At 44.2% G+C, this 18,630-nt stretch overlaps 1 protein-coding gene across 1 annotated transcript in view; it reads right to left on the reverse strand.

Annotated features, from left to right (window-relative positions):
• Nucleotides 1–703: 703 nt before the first annotated feature.
• The window catches only part of VIPR1 (vasoactive intestinal peptide receptor 1), a 115,237-nt gene continuing 97,310 nt past the window's right edge, over nucleotides 704–18,630 (reverse strand). Inside the window, exons 7-13 of the mRNA XM_054273560.1 lie at nucleotides 16,889–17,042; nucleotides 13,816–13,876; nucleotides 11,502–11,571; nucleotides 7,421–7,512; nucleotides 2,770–2,899; nucleotides 2,127–2,168; nucleotides 704–1,394 (exon numbers count right to left, since the gene is read on the reverse strand). Coding sequence (XP_054129535.1) covers nucleotides 1,203–1,394; nucleotides 2,127–2,168; nucleotides 2,770–2,899; nucleotides 7,421–7,512; nucleotides 11,502–11,571; nucleotides 13,816–13,876; nucleotides 16,889–17,042 — 741 coding nt within the window. The 3' untranslated portion in view covers nucleotides 704–1,202. The remainder of the gene's footprint in view (nucleotides 1,395–2,126; nucleotides 2,169–2,769; nucleotides 2,900–7,420; nucleotides 7,513–11,501; nucleotides 11,572–13,815; nucleotides 13,877–16,888; nucleotides 17,043–18,630) is intronic.

Below are 18,630 nucleotides of genomic sequence, written 5' to 3' on the forward strand. Positions count from 1 at the left end.
CCATTTAATAGCTCCTGCACTCCTTCCTCCCTCCTGGAGTGCCAGTTGTGTGCTGAGACAACCTTGTCCTGATGAAAGCAATTTCACCTGCTGCTGTGACACTCATTTTTTTTTCATCTGGAGAGTGGCTCCTTATGGCAGCTCTGACTCAATTAAGGATTACAGGGCCCTGTATTTCCCTTTCCTGACAGTGTGTGCGAAGCAAGTGCAAATGAATTACAGCCCAATTATTTCCCCCTGATCCCTAATGATCCTGGGTGCATCGATGCACCGAGATCTATGGGACAACTTAAAGAGAATGAAAAAAAACACAGCCGTGCTCTGCTTTTGGCATCTGGCCCTGCTTTTTATACATGCAAATCGAGTTTCCTGTTCATGGAACACAACCAAGCAAAACACCATGCCACCAACACAGTCCTCACGTTGCTCCTTCTCAGTGATCTGCTCTTCCACAGGGTTCCTGGAAAGCTTCTGCTCCCAAGGATGGTGGGGAAATAGCAGAACACGCTGGGGCATCCTCTGAGGGGCTCTCCTGGTGCTGCAGCTTCATCTCCACCTGTGTAAAATGTGGGGGCCATGTGCTGGCCTCTCCCTTCCTGCTCATGCTCCTCCTGTTCCTTCTCCCCATGTCCCCAGCACCATCTTTGGTGCTGTACCATCACCTCTTATTCACAGGAATTTTGGCACATTCATATGTTTGGTGTTTTTTTTCCTGCTTCCTGCCTCTGTCTCTCCTTTACTGGCTCATTTTTTTTTTAAAAAAAGTGCAATTTGTCTGTTTGAGAGATGCCAGTTCTGGTAAAGCCACCAAGGACTGAGGCTCTCCCTCCCTTAGCCCCAGTGCTTCATTATTTATGACACACCAGCATCTCTCAGGTTGTCCTCAAGCAAGCTGGACAATTCCTCAGAGTTATCAATCCCTGAGGGCTTGAAACTGAAGCTTAAGTTGGGCAATTCCTCAGAGCTATCAATCCCTGAGGGCTGGAAACTGAAGTGCGAAAGGCCTGAAAAGAGGAAGAGCAAAAGTGTTCCTCTGCCTCCTGGCTCGTCCGATCTCATCCTGGACGCCAGTGGCTTTTCCAGTTGTGTGTCCTCTGTTGGCTCATGTGGAGCAGGTCATTTCACAGGGGTTTCTCATGGGATCACTGATTCCCGGGGATCCTCATGTCTCAGTTTGGGATGCTCAGTGCCTGGGGAGCCTCTCACACCAGGGAGAACTCGGCCTGGAAGCCGGAGCAGCGGCGCGTCTTTGGCGAGCACTTGGTCAGCATGGAGATCTGGGTGCTGAAGTTGGTGCCGTTGCTGCCCAGGGAGGGGTGGTGGTACTTCATGTCCGAGCCCAGGAACCGCTCCAGGTGCCACCTCCGCCACTTCCTCTTGAGCTCAGCTTGCACCTGGGCATGGGAAAGGGAAAAGGCAGCACAGGGCATCACTTGGTGTTCACAGAATTCACAGAGTGACCAGGTTGGGAGAGACCTTCAAGGTCATCGAGTCCAACCCAGCCCCAACAGCTCAACTCAACCCTGGCACCCAGTGCCACATCCAGGCTTTGTTAAACACACCCAGGGATGGGGACTGCACCACCTCCCTGGGCAGCCATTCCAGAACTTTATCAATATTTTATCACTTTTTCCTAATACCCAACCTAAATTTCCCTTGATGCAACTTGAGACTGTGTGTGGTCACATTTCTCTTCACAGAGAAAAGCAAGGCGCAACTTCCCAAGGATATTTCTGGGAATCGCAGCGAGGAACCTCAGAGAAAGAAAAAAAAATTCTTATCTCAATTGCTGCTCCTCTTGTTCACAAGTGGAATGCACTGTGGAAGATTGTTTACCTGAAGGAAATTGGTAATTGCATTCTGGTGTGTTTTGATTCATTGGCCAATTGAATCCAGGTGTGTGTGTTGGGACTACCACTGACAGTCACAAGATTCTGTGCAGTTGAGTTGAGCGCTTGGCAGATTTAGTTTAGATGTAATGTAATATAGTGTAATATAGTACAGAATAATATAGTATAATAAAGTAATTAATCAGCCTTCTGATATCTGATACCACTCTCCACATGCATTCATTCTGTCCTAGCTGCAAGCATTAACCAAAAAAAACCCTGATGGTCTGGTCTTACCTCTCCATTGAGAAAGCAGTACAGCACAGCCACCACAAACCCCTGGGGAAAGGAGAAAACAGGATTTTAGCACTGCAGACAGAGTGTAGATCCATTCATCTCCCAAAGGAGACATCACACAACCACAGAAGTTTTCAGGTTGGAAAAGACCTCTGAGGTCATCAGGCCCAACCAATCCCCCAGCACAGCCAAGTCCACCACTGGCCTGTGTCCCCAAGTGCCACATCTGCACAGTTTTTGAACACTTCCAGGTGCCAGATGTGCAGTGATGATGGTGCAGACAGGGTTGTTAATAATTCACCACTGAATGAAACTTGCTGCTCAGAGCCCCATCCACCCTGGCCTTGGACACATCAGTGATACAAAATCTGAACTGAGGTGGTTTTTTTCCTCCCTTAGATATGAAAAAACAAAGAGACACCAATGTACAGAGGAACATTTTATTTTCATTTCCTAAAATGAAGGAAGAAAATCTCCTTCTGGAAGGCAAAATATAAATTTATCTTTCATCCTGGCCGGGCTGGAGTGAGTAGATTTTCCACAAAGATAAATGAGCAGTATGGGCATGTCCAGAAAAAAAATCATGTACATCTCTTTGCATTTCTCCCTAGTGACAAACCTGGTGACCCAAATGGTGGCTTACCTGGAATGACCCAACCACGAGCTCAAAGACCAGCTTCACTTCTGCTTTGAAATTGTCAGGGAAGAAAGCAAACATGATGTAGTGAATGCCAAAGAGAGGGATCAGCAGCAGAGTGGACTTGGCCAGCCTCCTGTTGGAAAGACAAACATGAGCCACCAGGGGAGAGGGAAGAGGGTAAGAGGCTGAGGAATCCTGCAGCTGAGCCCTGAAATAAACCCTGAAAATTTATTATTTCTCCCTGTCCCACAGACTGCAGATGGCTGGTGATTTCAGACCTGGTGGCACCATAAAATGTGACATTTTTATTCCCAGTAGCTCCACTGGAGGTATTTCTTTCTCCCTCCTCTCTTCTTCCCCACCCACCAGAGATCTTTTTTTCATCTCCACAAGCTAAATCATCATCTACCAATGTCTTTGTTTGCCTGGGATTTCTGAAAATTACAGCTTCTGGGAGGGAAATGGTATGTTTAGCTGGGAATAATGACAGGCTACGACACAATGAATGTCTCCAAAGGAGGGGGATGAACAGTATTAGTGCTTAATGGCATCATGCTGGGTAATCAGGGGTTTAATTAGGAAGAGATGATAATGTATTAAATGTAATCATTATTTGAAAAGTAGCTGGCAGAAAGAAAATGAAATCAAGGGTCTAAGGATGCTTGTGGGGGTTTTGTCTCCCTTGGTCACTCCTATCTTGTGATATCTCCTCCTCTCTCAGAGGCTTCTGGATGGAATAAATCTATGGGATTTGGAATAATGTAATATTATTTTGGAATAATATAATAAAATAAATGGAATGTTGGAAATATTCATTTTTCCACCTGCAACCCCTCCACCTCCAAAGCCTCATCAGGCTCAGACCTCTCAGGCCATCTTCATTTATTTGGCACCTGCAGGAGCCTACTGGGAGGCTGATGTGGCAGCTCTGTGCAGAGGATGCTCATCCCTGTGCCTCCCAGAGCTCCTCTGCGGCTCTCCCTGGCTCTCCTCTCAACATTAAGGCTGAGATTGGAGGCTGTGGCTCATCCCAGCAAAATGAGAGCCTGCAGGGAGATGAGGAACTTTACAGGAGTTTGCCTTTCTCACATCCCTCACTAGCAGGCACACCCCTGCTCATGGGGATCCAAAATCAGAGTTCTCTGAGGGACATCAGCCTAGAGGAGGAGATGTGGTGCTACCTTTGTGTCCCACATTGACAGAGATGCTGTTTGCAACCTCCAGTGGAATAGAAAATTTCATCTTATCATTGCAGACAACACTGGGTCCTTAATTACAATATTTTCCCTCCTGGCTGGACTATGGTGATGAAAAGGACATAAATGACAAAACTTGAGCCCTCTCCTCCAATTTTCACACCTCACACCAGTCTCTCGCTCCCAACACTGAGCTTCACCAGATACTGAGCTTTAGATTTTATTTTGGCATCAAGGCAAGGGCTCTGTGATTTATTTTAAAGACTCCACCACCTAAACACTGCACTCAGGAAAATCATCACCCAGTCCGTGTCATTTCTCCCAGGAAGCTCCAGCCTGGCTGTGCAGGAGGCAGAACTGCTTGGGGGATTGTCTGAAGCTGGTTAAATCTGCTGGAAACCATGGATTCTCAAAACCCTCATTACTCTGATTCCCAGCACATCCCAGACCTTCACTCTCTGACTTGTCACACCTCATGACAGGTAATCTTGGGAGAACATGTGTCCATTAACCTGCATGAACCTGCTCCTGTCCTTGGGACTGGGCAAGAGTGAACCAACATTTCAGTCATGCTCCTTGAAATCATAATGGAAAAGTTACTCAGAGGAATTTAATGACAATATTGATCCACAGACATGGACAGAATGGAGGGATGAATTTTGCTCCAGTTTTCTGTTGCAGAAGACAAACTCCATTAGCCTGAAATATTGCTGTCCCACTCTTGCACATGTCCCTGTCATTTCCAGAAAACTGCTTGGGGAGACTTGTTTTTACAGCTTCCAGCACATGAAAGCCCAGTTCCCTGCCTGCAGCATTAATGAGGGAATCAGCAGCACACCTGAACTTCCAGCCTGCAGCTAAGCTCAGACCTTTTGGAGTTGAACAGTGCTGTCAGCAGGCTGTGTGTGTAGAAAATAAACAATATAAAATACACATGAGAAGGAAGGAGAAATGCAAATGAGCTATCCAGGATGGTGCTAGTTTAAAACAGATTTGTCTGAGATTTGGCAGGAGGAATGCACACAGAATCACAGAGTCATTTGGTTGGGAAAAACCTCCCAGACCTTTGAGTCCAACTGATCCCCACCTGTTCCCAGCCCAGAGCACTGAGTGCCACCTCCAGGCCTTCCTTGGACACCATCTCCAGGGATGGGGAGCCCACAACCTCCCTGGGCAGCCCCTTCCAATGCTTCACAACCCTTCTGGTGAAGGAATTCCTCCTGATGTCCAACCTGAACATCTCCAGGCACAACTTGAGGCCATTTCCTCTCATCCTGTCACTTGTTGCCTGGGAGAAGAGCCTGATCCCCATCTGGCTCCAACCTCCTTTCAGGGAATTGTGGGGAGCAATAGGGTCACCCTGAGCCTCCTCTTCTACAGGCTAAACACCCCCAGCTCCCTCAGCATTTCAGCAGCAGTTTTCTGCTAAGAACTGTTGGGTCCTGCAGTCAAACCTCAAGAAGTTTGACCTCGGTCTAAAAGTAAAAATCTTGGGACCACACTGAGAACTCACCTTGGTGGGATCTAAACTTAAGTTTCAGACAATTAGTATTTGTTTTCCTTGGAAAGTGTGGTGTCTTGTACCTACTGCAGTGAATTAAGTCAACAGAGTTTTCCAGATGTGGCTGGTGGCCAGGTGCCACTGTACAAGGGGACAAGTGTCCCATAGGTCCTGTGTGCTGTGTGACAGGTCCATGCAAGTATTGGAAGTGTCCTAAAGCACCTCATGTGCCTTGGAACCTAAAATTTTAGGGCCAGGTTGGAAGGAGCAACCTGGGATAGAGGAAGGTGTCCCTACCCATGGCAGGAGGTTAGATGAGCTTTAAGGTCCCTCCCAACCCAAAATGTTGTGGGATTCTATAATTTTGTGAAGTGAGCAACTGATTAATTCCCTAGGGGAACTGAGCCATCTTTGCAGGTGGTGAAGGAAGGTGAGGATCTGTGGATGTCAGGATCAGTTCTCCTTCAGCAGAAGCTCCTGTTGAGCAGCTCAGTGAGGAGAGCTCTGTGTTTTACCAATGTGCCTCACATTTGTTTACAAGGCAAAAAGAGCTTTCCTGGCAGCTCCACCTCACTGGAAAATGTGTCCTGAACCCAAAGCCCAGCATGACCTCTGAGATAATCTGGGCATAACTCATCAGGTGCATGTTGGCAGCACTTCTGCTGAGGTGAACAGGAGCTAGCAGTGCCAGGACAATGCTCAGTACTAGAAATTATTTAAATATGCTGATTTAATCTATGCACCTCCTGCAAACCTGTGGTGCAAAGATAAAATTCCCAATTGGAAATCCAGAAGGGCAGGTGGTGGAAAGCACAGGGTCTGGTAATGTAGGTGTGTTGTGATGACAGAAAAATGGGTAATTGGCTTTGGCTGGTGCCAGGAAAATTAAAGTCAAAAACTGGCATTTCCTTTCATAAATCTGAGAATCTCTTGAGGCAGATGAAATGAACAATTCACCAAAACCAGAGAGAAAGTCTCAGTGTTGTGGCTGGGCAGGATTTAAGGAACGTATTGTTACTTTTTTCCATCCTGCAGGAAGATGAACTGAGATTTTTCAGGGTACCCAAAAGCACAGCTCCCTCAGAAGACAAAGATTTACAAGCAGTGACCATGCAGACACTGGACTCTTTTATTGAATTCTTTTCTAGGAAACATTTAATAAATATCCAGGATAGCTGAAAAGCGGAGCCAGAACAGTGGGAAGAGTCAAAAATAACCTGGTCTGGACTTTTATTTTATTTGTATTGAAGCCAGAATAAATCTATGCAGATAGACATTTCTTTCACTCTTAAAATACTGCAGCTGAGACCAGCCTTGGCCACTGAGAGAGATGTTGATCTCTCTGGCATGTTGTTCATTATATAAAGCCCCATTAAGATCAACCTCATATCCCTGGAATAAAAGTATTAAGTCAAGTAAAACTTCTAAGCCAGTGATCTTTCTCAACAGAGAAGAGAGATGTATTGAGTTAATCCAATCTTGTTTAGAGATCTCTTTTAGGATGAGGAAAATTTGTCACAGATCCTACTGAATGGTAATTTTCTAGATCTCTCCTTTTTTAAAATTGAGGGTCAGGAAAATAAGCATGTACACTTGGAAGAGCAACTTTTTGTTTTCCATCAGGGTCTTTCTGCCTTCAGAATCCAATAAATATTGAATATTCAAAGAAAAATTATATTTGGCTTCATGATAATTATTATTACGCTCGTTTCTTCATCATTAATCCCAGGAGAAATCCCTCTCACCTGCCACAAACTGACATAAAACCTGACCAGCTCTTTTAGTAAATGCTCCATCTCCTGATTTCTAATCTGCTTTAAGCAATTAAAATTAATTGATTTTGATCAGCGCAGACAGATGCAATCATGAATCAAGGTGCAATAATGAATTATCAAGCAGCCAGGCAGGTTTCCCAAAGAGAACTTTTAGGATAGGGTTGAGAAGGTCTGAGACTTACGAATATTGGCTGGTTTCATTGTGCCCAACATCTGGGGAATGCAGCTTCTGGACTAAGATACGGATGATGCAGATGAAGAGGATGAAGTTCACCTGTGGAGATGGGAAGAGAGGGGTAAAACATCAGCATTCTCCTCCAGGGAAAAGAGCCCATCACTAGAGGGGAACTCCTCTCACTGGCATGGTTTTTGCCATGGAAGGAGCTGCTGTTTAACAAGCCATGAGCAGAGAGAGCCCCTTCTCTGGGGCAGGGAGCACATGGAAAACCGACACAGGATGATGGCATCTTGGGCCTGACATCAGCCTGCTTGGGACTTCGTGTCATACATCCCAAGTATGATGATGTCAAGCCCATAGAGCACAGCTTTGCACGACGTCCTGGAGCGCGCGCGGGAGGAGCCGCGCGTGGCGCCCGGCGGCTCGCCAGGCGGTGTAGCAGGCCCTGGGTCTAGAAGCCTAAAGATAGGAAATGCCAAGTCATGGTGAATGGGCTAGAAAGACCCCTTTTGCCTTTTGGAACCCCTGTTTATCTCTATGTAACCCTATAGGTCACTTTCCTTTAACCCTTGCAATTGGGCCATTTCTGATCCCCCTGTACCCTATATAAAAGGGCTGGTTTCTCAGTGCTATGGCTGGGCAGGATCCACTCCAGCAGGCCTCTGCTCAATCCTATTTGTTGCCATAGGATTTAGGTTTTATGTCTTTCAGATCCTGTACTGCTTTACGGTATAGATCTAAAACTCCGATGCCTATCAGCTGCTGTTCTGCTGTTTTATTCAGATAAAGCAATTCCTCTCTGGTCTGAAACTCAGGGACACCTGACTGTCTAGGGCCCTCAAAAGTATAAACAGAAGTGAGCAGACTGGCGGTATATGACTTCATTACCTGAAGCTGTAATTGGAGGATTTGATGCATTGGGTTTTAGGGTTTTTTGGTTTTTTTTTTTTCAGGTTCTGTGCTGCTTTAGTGTGCGGGTCTGAGTTTCATATTAGGGGATGGTGGGCTCTCTTCACAGTGTAGGCAGACAAAACAATTCCTTCTCTAGCTGGGGACCAAGGACATATGATCCAAATCTCAGGCCCATGAGCATAAACAACGTGGGCTGGAGAGAGAAAAAGGAGGATGGGACTTTATGGGCTGGAGCTGTGGCTGGACAATTAACTCCAAAATGCAAATGAGCCAGAACTCATAAAAATATGAGATCTTGTGACCAAGCCCTCTTTTGCTTCCATCTTGGAGCCATCTGGGCAGGGCCATGACTGTGGCTCCGGTACTGCCAGGGTTTGGCTTTTGAAGGCTCTTCAGTAAATATCCATTTATTCCCCTAAACTGTGTCTAGCCTCTGTTCCAGCTGCTTAAGGCATCAGTATAAACCCTGGTATGTAAATGGACAAAACTTGTAACTGTATAAAAAACTCATGACCACTGTCCATCCTGGGTGTAGCCCCTCTCAGAGGTTTCTGATTGCCCAAGGTGAACCTTTGAAGGCCTTTAATAAATACCCACTTTTATTCTCTTAATCTTGTCTAGCTTCTGTTTCAGGAAGCCACTCCAAGGCATCATGTTGGCCATGTTCTTTCTTGTGGAGCAAGGGACAGACCTCACCAAGGCAGCAGGGAATGTTCCCTCCTGGGATGTTAGACCAGAGCAGCCTGGCTGATACCCAGGTTTTAGATGGTTCTTTTCAGCCCAGAATCTCACAGTGCCCCACCAATGCACTCAAGCAATGTGAACCTTATTTAATAGCAAAGGTGTAGAGCTAGGAATGGGAATGTCCTGATGGCATGAATTGAATGCAAATCTGCTTCTTTCAAGGTCCTCTCTGTTGAGTCATCCTGTTACTCATGCAACACAAACAGAAAAGCAATGACAGATTTCTGGGGACTTAGTTCAGCTATGGTTTGGCACACAACCTCTTTCTTTATCCTTTCATGGTCAGTGAATGTGCAAATGATTCTGGTTTTTACAGGCTCAGCAGCTGGAAGGGATTGTGTTAAACCAGCCAATCTGATTCCCTGCAAAAATAGATTATAAGATTTCTTCCAGCAATTCCTACACTTATCACAACAACAGATGAATAAAACACACTGAAGCACATCTCTCAAATAGACTCTCTTTTTTCAAGGCCTATGAATGACTGGATATCCATTGCATTTCTTGGTTATGATGCACTGCTTAATCACTTCTTACCTACTTTGAGCAATTTATCACAGTTTCTGTTTGTATTTATTTCCTTAAAAAATGGTTTGTGTGTCTGATTTGGTGGGAAGTGAAATTTATTAGCCCCAAACCAGCATTATCTAGATCAACTACACTAATGATCATTGACAACACACAAGCTGCTGCAAGGAAGGCAAGAATGGAGTAATTAAATTCTGATTGTATTGGCTTGGAGAGGTCAAGAGCAGAGTGGAGTGTGTATATGGGCCTGGTATAACCTTGGAATTCCATGGCAGAAAATACAGGAATCAGGATATTGGAGAGTTGTTTAGATTATTTTTTATCCCTAGAATGTAATCAAAATAATCAATGTGTTCTCAGTGTTTAACACCTTGTACACAAGATATATCTCCTGAACCTTAAAGACCCTATAGATCTCGTGTATGTATTTCTTCCTTGTACAAAAGATATATTTCATGTATCTTAAAGATCTTATAGATCTTGTGTATGTGTTTTTTCCTTGTACACAAGACACATCTCATGTACCTTAAAGATCTTACAGATCTTGTATATGTATTTCTTCCTTACACTGAAATATCAGCTGTATTCCCATGGATTTGGAGGAAATGCGGGACTACCCCCTGGAGAAACCTGCTGTTCATCAGCCAGTGGCTATCATGCCCTTTATTTAGGAAAGATTTATACGGTATCTGCTAAAGGAAAATCAGCAACTGCTGGGTAAATTCTGTTTGGCAATGAGGAAAAGATTTATTGGCCAAGAGAAAATACAGACCCATTGGTCTGAGGAGAATAAAAGTGTGTTTTTTGACTGAAAGCTTATCTCAGGCAAGGGAAAATGCTATCTATAGCTTTCCAGGATGATATACATATTTGGAGATGTGTCATCTAAGGACTATATTTCTTTCCAGTGAGGTAAACAGAGCAAGATGTCATTATTGAAACTTTCAGTCTGGAATCCCTGCATGATAAATGCTACAGAAAAATAAAAAAAGTCCTCTTGTAAAAGTCATAATGTACATGGAATAAGAAGGATGTCTAAGGAAAGATTTCTGTTTAAAAGAGATATATTTGATTTGATTTCTGTTGCAAATTTTTTTTTTTTTTGCTTCCCTTCTCACATTGTTGACTTCATTTAAGAAAACTCAAAACTAAGTTTAACTCCAGTTCATTTGATCTTAAGGCTTGGATCCATGCCCAACAGAGCAATGTTCAACAAGGATGGAAGGACCCAGAGATCCTGAGAAGTGTCCTGGTCTCTATGGTCAGGATTGATCATATCCAGAGAACTAAAATAAAACACTTCTGTTGATTTTTCTGGAAATTGGCCAAACTTCTCCAGAACTTACTCCAAAAATACACAGCTGGAATGCAACTCTGTACTGCATGGAAGAGGCAAATTCCTGAGGGAATTCATCTACTCCCTTTTTATCTAAGTGGAAATTCATGGTAGGACTCACGTTAATTTGTAGTGTTGACATCTACAACTGAACAAGTCATCCTGGTCAGCTCAGAGAAACAGAACCCCTCCTAGCACGGGTCATCTGGTGGAATTCACTGATTCTCGGGGAAAAATGAGCTTTTCCCGGATGTCCAATCACATTTCTCCATCTCTCCACGGTCGCCATCCCACCAAGGAGATGGAGGCGCTCAAAGCTACATCAAATCAGCTCCACCCTGGTGGCCTGGCCACTTAAATTCCTCCTGTGGTCAATGCTGCAGGTGAGGGTGTCTATCTGAGGAGGAATTTCCTCATCTTAAAGCAAATGTTCATTGTACAGTGTGATTTTACCTGGCAGTGCATTTCCCATGGGCATTTAAGGACATTTCTCAACACCCCTTCACCCCTCCCCAGTTAGGACTAAAGATGGCTTTGCAGCCAGCAGAACGTGCTGATACTTTACCAAAATAGACACCAAAATAGGAGTTTTAATGATCCACCAGAATGGGGATTCCACTATTTCCTCCCAGCACCTAAAAAGAAACAAAGCCAGACTTAAAACATCAAGCACAACAAGCAAGCAGGTCTGTAGCTTTCTCTTTTTTCCCTAAAAACTCAGTTTTGCTAGGCTGGGCTGTGTGAAAAGGACTGAACCTTATGTATGGACTGGGAATGGCCAAAACTTGCTGTGAGCACTGGTAGGTACCAAATATCCCAGAGGTAATGGCAATTTTTTTCCTCTTGGCCATGGAATGGGCTGGTGGATGTTAGGCAGGGTGAATGTGGGGGTGGATAGTGATTTTTCTTAATTTCTCCTACACTGAGCTCTGCTGCAGGGAAATTCTATGGAAGCCATGAAAATTGATCAAAATTTATGAAAATATTCATCAGGGCTCAATGCTCTCCACCATCCTGGAGAGCATGGAGGGGGCTTGATAAACACAGAGCAATTGGCACCAGCAGAAAAATAAAACAAAAATCCATCACATCCTTCTGAAAAAAATGGATGGGGTTAGTGGTGGGGTTAGTCCCATAAATCCAACAAGCTGCACCTGAGCTATGGATGGAGTTAGAAAAGTTAAAAAGGGTCCAGGGTGGGATTTATTTCATCCTGAAGCCAGAGCTGTCTGCACACAGCACCCCTCACCTGGGACTGCATTTTAAAGCCAAGGAGGAAATGAGAGGAAAGGAGTGATGTGGAAATGACTGATATTGCTTGGGACACGTTTATCTGCGCAGCCAGGTGACAGAAGGTGCATTTTTAGGAAAGCATTCATGGAAATTGGGCTGCTTTCATGTAAGAATGGATTAGTGGTGCTTACTGCAGACAATTTCACCCAGATTCAGCTCCTCTAATTCCAAATGTTGGCAGGGAAGCCAGGAGGAGATGAAGAGAGGCACTTTTAGGGCACACTTCCTGAGACCTATTTTAAGCATCAACTTTAGGGTGATAAAAATGTGTGGTCCACTCTGTGGACTACACTGACTAAATCTGCCCTAACTCTGCAGGGAGATGGAGCAAATTTCTCAAATACAGATGCTTCCAGTTAGGTGTGTGCTGCCCTTTCATTTAGAATTAAAGTGGCCCTAATTTTGTCTAGTGCACTTCATTTTTGAAATAAATTGAGACAGCCTGAATGAAGGTCACTTTCACTTGGAGCTAGAATGTTTAAATAAAGTCTCAGTGTTGTTTAACCAATCTTACCTAATTAGGGTTTATTTCCTGTAATTTTTCTCTCCAGATAATGAAAAAAAAAATTTGTGTAAGGTCTTAATACGTTCTGTAAATTCATGCTCTGTTTTACTCAGCACAAAAATGTAGGGCTTTAAAGCCCCCAGATAATGCAAAGAATTCTGTATTTTTATTAAGAATTTTTGGAGCTTAACGGGAATATATAGTAAGAAAAACTGGTATCCTGAATGGTTAAATGCTCCTGTCTCTGTCTCATTGTAGAGGCTATTTATTAACAGAGTAAATAAGGTCAGTTTTATGCAGATAGAGTGGAACCATAAAGGAAGTGCACAGTTGCCCTCAGGAAATGTGCTGGCGTGACTATAAATCAAAAATGCAGTGAGAAATCTGAGCTGCTTCTTGTAGTGAAAAAGGGGCAAATCAGGACACATTTGGAGGGGAGGAATGCATGGGAGAAAATGGATTTAACTCCAGTATGCAAATGCAAGAAGTGAGGGAATGCACACTGAGGACAGAATCAGCACTTGATTCTGCCTCTCTCTGGGGTGTTTTCCTATAAACCCCTTTCCAATTACTGCAGTCTGACTGCTTGAATAAAAGCAAGAATGAGGATTTCAGGATCAAATCCTCTTTACTTGCACATATCCTTGGATAACTCTGGTGTCTGCCTCATTTTCTTAGCTGCATTCTATCTGCTTCTTATACAAAATATCAAAGGCTGTTGTTAAGTTAAAAAGGATGAAGAACAGATCCTAAAATCTGCTTGAGAAAAAAGAGGGAAAAAAGAATTTTTAGCCTTTTCCTGTGGGAGATAATTGGGTGTGTTTATAAATTCCATGCTGCATGTTTAGGGTCAATTCTGCAGGGTGCAAAGCTCTGTTCTGAGGGCCAAATGCAACCATCAAGGTCTGCTCACAAATTCCCTGCAAATATCCTGGCCAAGGCACTGGGAAGTAAAAAGGGGGAGTGACTGGCCTAAAATGACATTTCAGGGAGACCTTGGGGCATTTCCTGGCTCCTGGTGGCAGAGGAGAGGTGCCACTGCTATTTTTTGGGTTGCTAAAGCTGGAGTGCACAGGCTTACCCAACATCGAAAAAGTAAATCCTGACAATTGTCCAGGCAGTGATGAACACAGAGGGGGCACCTGAGGAGAGAAGAGAAGGTGCTGCTGTCAGAAACCATGATCAAATGGTTGCCTGATTTCATTGCCAGATTATTTAAAATCTGCCTCTTTTCTCAGGGCTGCTCTCCCTCCCTCTCCACCTCTCCTGAGTGACTGAGGGATGCCTTCCCTCAGGGGTGGGGAAATATTTCACATTTTCAACCCTCACATGCCAAACTGGCAATGCTGCCTTTCCCTCCCTGTGGCCATGCAAGATCAGCTCTCTGGAACTGCTCCCAGCACGTTGAAAATCCTGTTGAAGTGCCTGGAAAAACCTTCCAGGGTGAAATGCATGGAACTGGGGTCACTTAAGCCACCTACAGTGTGGACACCTGTGCCTAAGGAGGTCACCACAGGTTCTTTTCAGCATCAAGGAGCAGAATTGTGTGTTTCTCACACACAGGTCATCCAGCTACGTTAAATGTTTGATTTAGAACAAAAACAATGAAATATCCCTGGACTGTTTTGCCCTTTAAGGGAGCCTGGAGTGCCAAATTCACAGGTGAAGCTGCCTCTGCTCCTCACTCCATGATCTGTCACATTTGGGTGGTCTTGTCCCATCCTTGTGCTGGCTCTTTTCTCTCTCTTATCTTTGACTGGATTTAGGTTGGAAATACTCCAGGAAAGACATGTCTCTTTGCTCTGTGTTACTCACAGATTATGTACACGTTATTACCAGTGATTTCCAAGTGCAATGGTACTAAAACCAGTAAAAACTCTAATTAGTGCATCCAAATTATTAATTCATGCATAATCCATTCCAGGCCCATCCCTGATGCTCTTGCAAATGATGGATGACTGAAAGGCCAAAATATCCCTCAAGCACTTGCCATGTTCTGGAATTGCCCTTTTGTACCCAAGCAACCTCAGGACACATTAGGAGAGCAAGAAATTTCCTTTGATTTAAATCATTACCTTCATGCATTTTTCTTTAAAACCTGCCAGCTCTCCAGTGCTGAAATAAAGAATATCTGGAGCACAAGGTGAGTTTAACAAAGGTCTGACCTGAGGAACTGAAATGAGACCTGCTGCCATCATCCCTCCTTCTGCCCAGAGCATGGAGAATCATCTCTGCTTTGCAGCGTGAAGCCAAGCATAGCTCCTGCCACTTTTAATGGAAGTTACTCCATGGATAATTGAGCAAATCCTGAGTCCTGGCATGTCCCTGGACATGGCACAATTTTATTTTACATTTTCTTCTCAATATTCTTCCCTGCTCTTATTATTTCTGTTTCAGCTATTGAGAGCAGGCAGTAGAAAGTTATTTGCTTACTTAAATATAAATCTTCAACTAAATGGCATGAAAGGGGAAAAAAAAGATCTCTGTTTCCTTTTTTAAGAAATAAAAGAAGTTGATCTGGTAGATTAATTTGCATAAGCCAGAAATTCAGTTGTGAGTTACTTTGTGAAGAGCTTAATTCTCTCTTCCTACCCATTTTTCTAATTTTATTTTGTTTTGCTATTTTATTTTATTTTATTTTTACTTTATTTTATTTTTTATTTATTTTATTTTCATTATATGATATTAATTTAATTTTATTTGATGCGTTTAAGACCAGATTCGCATTAAGGAGAAATCACCAATGCAGTGAGCAGGAGGTTATCAGCATTAGCACACAGGTGATGGGATCTCAGGGCAGCTGGCTGGCCTGAATTCAGTGTCTGGTTCAGCCCAGAAGTTCTGCTTTGCTGGGATCCATCCTTACAATTTAGGGTCAATGCATGATATCAAATTTGGGATCCTGAATCAATATCATGATCATGATATTGATAATTCACATCAAGGCATGATATCAGTCAGGATCAAGGAATTCCTTTCCAACACCCAATCTAAATCTACCCTCTGTCAGTTTGAAGCCATTCCCTGTGTCCTGTCCCTCCATCCCTTGTCCCCAGTCCCTCTCCAGCTCTCCTGGAGCCCCTTCAGGGCCTGGAAGGGCTCTGAGCTCTGCCCGGAGCTTCTCCTCTCCAGGGGAACATTCCCAGCTCTCCCAGCCTGGCTCCAGCCCCTGGAGCAGCTCCGTGATCTCCTCTGGAGTTGCTCCACAACCTTTTTATTTTGGGGACCCCATGGCTGGCTGCATCTCTGCAGGTGGATCTCAGATGAGGAGAGCAGAAGGACAGAATCACCTCCCTTAACATGCTGGTCACATTTTTTTTGATGCAGCCCAGGACACAGTTGGGTTTTTGGGCACGTTTTGAACTCATGTCCAACCTCTCACCCACCAATCACCCCAAATCGTTCTTGGGACTTAGAGGGGTGGGGTGCTGCCTACAACATCTGTCCTAGGGTGATGTTATGATGCTTGTATCCCCATTTGTGTGTTCTGTTTATGCTGGATATCATGTTCTGTGCCTTCAAGACTGGCTCTGAAGAGCAAATGTTTTGTTTTGTTATCAGCCTGCTCCCCCACGGCTGGTGGGACACAGAGACAGGGCAGTACATATTGCTGCTTTTGCTTTTTGCTTTGCTTTTCACTTTGCTATTGCTCCTGCTATGCCCCTGCCTTGCTCTTGTTTCTGCTCATTAGTTAGTTCAGCTAGGCAGTCTGAATTTTCCCTGGACTGTTTTTCCTTTCCCTTTTTTGGAACCACTTGAGCCTGCTCTGGACTGGGACCTGGAAACACAGAGAGTTTGCACCTTGTGGCTGCAGCAGCTACCTCAGCACCAGAAGGAATGATAACACAGTGACCACTCCCAAGAGAGACCTGAATTTGTCATCTTTTCCAGAGGGGTATTGTTCATTCTGTGTGCTGGGGGGTGCTGTGCCTGTTAAATAAACAGGTTCTTTCCACTTCTCTCTGAGGAATCCTTCCCGAACCAGTCATGGGGGGAGGGGCCGTGTGGGTTTGCTTTCTGGAGGGACCCCCTTTGGAGGTTTTCTCCCAAATTTGCCCTAAACCAGGACAACACCTCTGCCCCACCTGAGTGCCCAGGTATCTGTGCTAAATTCCTGCTAAAATCACCAGTCAGGATCCCCTCCTGGAGCATACCCCAGCCAATCAGGATGTACCACCAGAAGTATTTCCTCTCCGAGAAGAAGGAGATGACCAGCAGGGTGTGAAGGTACAACCCCTCCACCAGCAGCCAGAAGAAGTTGGCCATGACACAGTACTGGAAGAAAACCATCATGGCCTTGCAGCCCACCTGGAAGAGAAGAAATGAGCAGTGGTGAACTGTTGGAGCCCTGGGTGCTGAGAATTTCAGATTTCTGGGCTGACCCTCAAGAGAACACTGCATTGACCTGAGGCCGTGGAGAAGCTTCCAAAATGGAATGACAGAACTGGGATTGTGGGTGTGGAGTTTGAATAGAAGTGTGTGATATCACAGGGTGGGAAACTTAGGGTTTAAGGGTTTAGAGTATAGTAATAGATATAAAGCAATATAGGGGTTTTAAAGCAGAAGCTGGTCCTTCTTCACCTTCTTCTTCATGAGTTTAAGTAGTATTGTGTAATTAGATAAAAAAATCTGCATTACAGACCATGAGTAGTTAGTTTTTAAGTTAAAAGTAAAAATAACTTGTGTCATTTCTTGATTAGACGGTTTATACTTAAAAATATCTTATAAAAAAAAGATACAGCTCCATTTTTAACTCATTAGAAAGAAGTACTATAAAACTCACACTTTATGAGACTGTAATATAAATAAGAACTACTAAACATCCGAGTCCAAACAAGAAATACCATCTCACACATTTAATCCCAACCTTAACAAAAAAACCCCAAAAAACCGAAACCAAAACAAAACAAAAAACCAACAACAAAAGTAAAAAAATCCACATAGTGGTGCCCTGTGTTAGGAACTGCAGCACATTCCCACAAGAAAGAAATTTCCACCAAATTACCAGTGATCCTTGCTCTGGGTGTATCTTTGGGGTTGCTTTGTGCAGCACCTGAACTCCTCATGGAATGAATTCTGTGCTGAAAAGCCTACAAGAAGTTGCTCCTCTTTAGGAAAAGAAGCACTGCGATATGTATTTTTAAAATAAAGGATAGGCAGGACAAGCAGGGCAAGCACACAAAAGCATGCAGAGGTTTCATTGCTGTGAAAGGGGAGAGATTTGAAAAGGGAAGGTGAATTGTTTACCTTCAGGAAATGAATAATTAAACACAGTAACTTGCTGTGTGGAGATTTCACTGCAGCACAGGTAATGGGAACAGTTCCCTTAGCAAATAAATAAATACAAACAGAAATTTCTGACACTTAAGACCGATTTCTGACACTAGGCACCCACTGCATCATTACACATCCTCAAGGTTGGCTCAGCAATTGCCCTGCTGCTTTCAGTGGGTCTGCCTGGGTGACACCCTGCATTTTCTGGGGCAAGAGTTTGCTCAATCTCTGCTTGGTGGCACTTCCCTGTGTCCTGCACGTGTAGAATGTTTAATTTAGAGCAACAATTTTAATTTAAAGCACCAGTGACAAGACCCCATTTTCCCCTCTACTCCTCCCCTGCTGAAAGCAGTTGCTACAAAACACTGGTTAAAAGGAGAAGTGTGGAAAGAGATTTTTCAATGCCACGTGTTTTGGGAGGAACTGTCCCCACCCTCACCCCTAAACCCACCAGTGTTTGGCCCTGGGGACCCTGCTGGGCTCCTGATAACCATATGGAAGGTAAACACCCTCCTAACTCAGAATATTCTGTGCGTGACTTCAGGGGCTGCCTGAAGGAGGGAAGGTGGCACAGGGCAGGGCTGGCAGAGCTGGGGATGCAGCAGCCTTATCCCAATGGCAT

This window comes from Melozone crissalis, unplaced genomic scaffold (genome assembly GCF_028551555.1).
Source record: "Melozone crissalis strain CALT ecotype California unplaced genomic scaffold, PUWL_Pcris_2 ptg000016l_1, whole genome shotgun sequence".
NCBI lineage: Eukaryota > Metazoa > Chordata > Aves > Passeriformes > Passerellidae > Melozone > Melozone crissalis.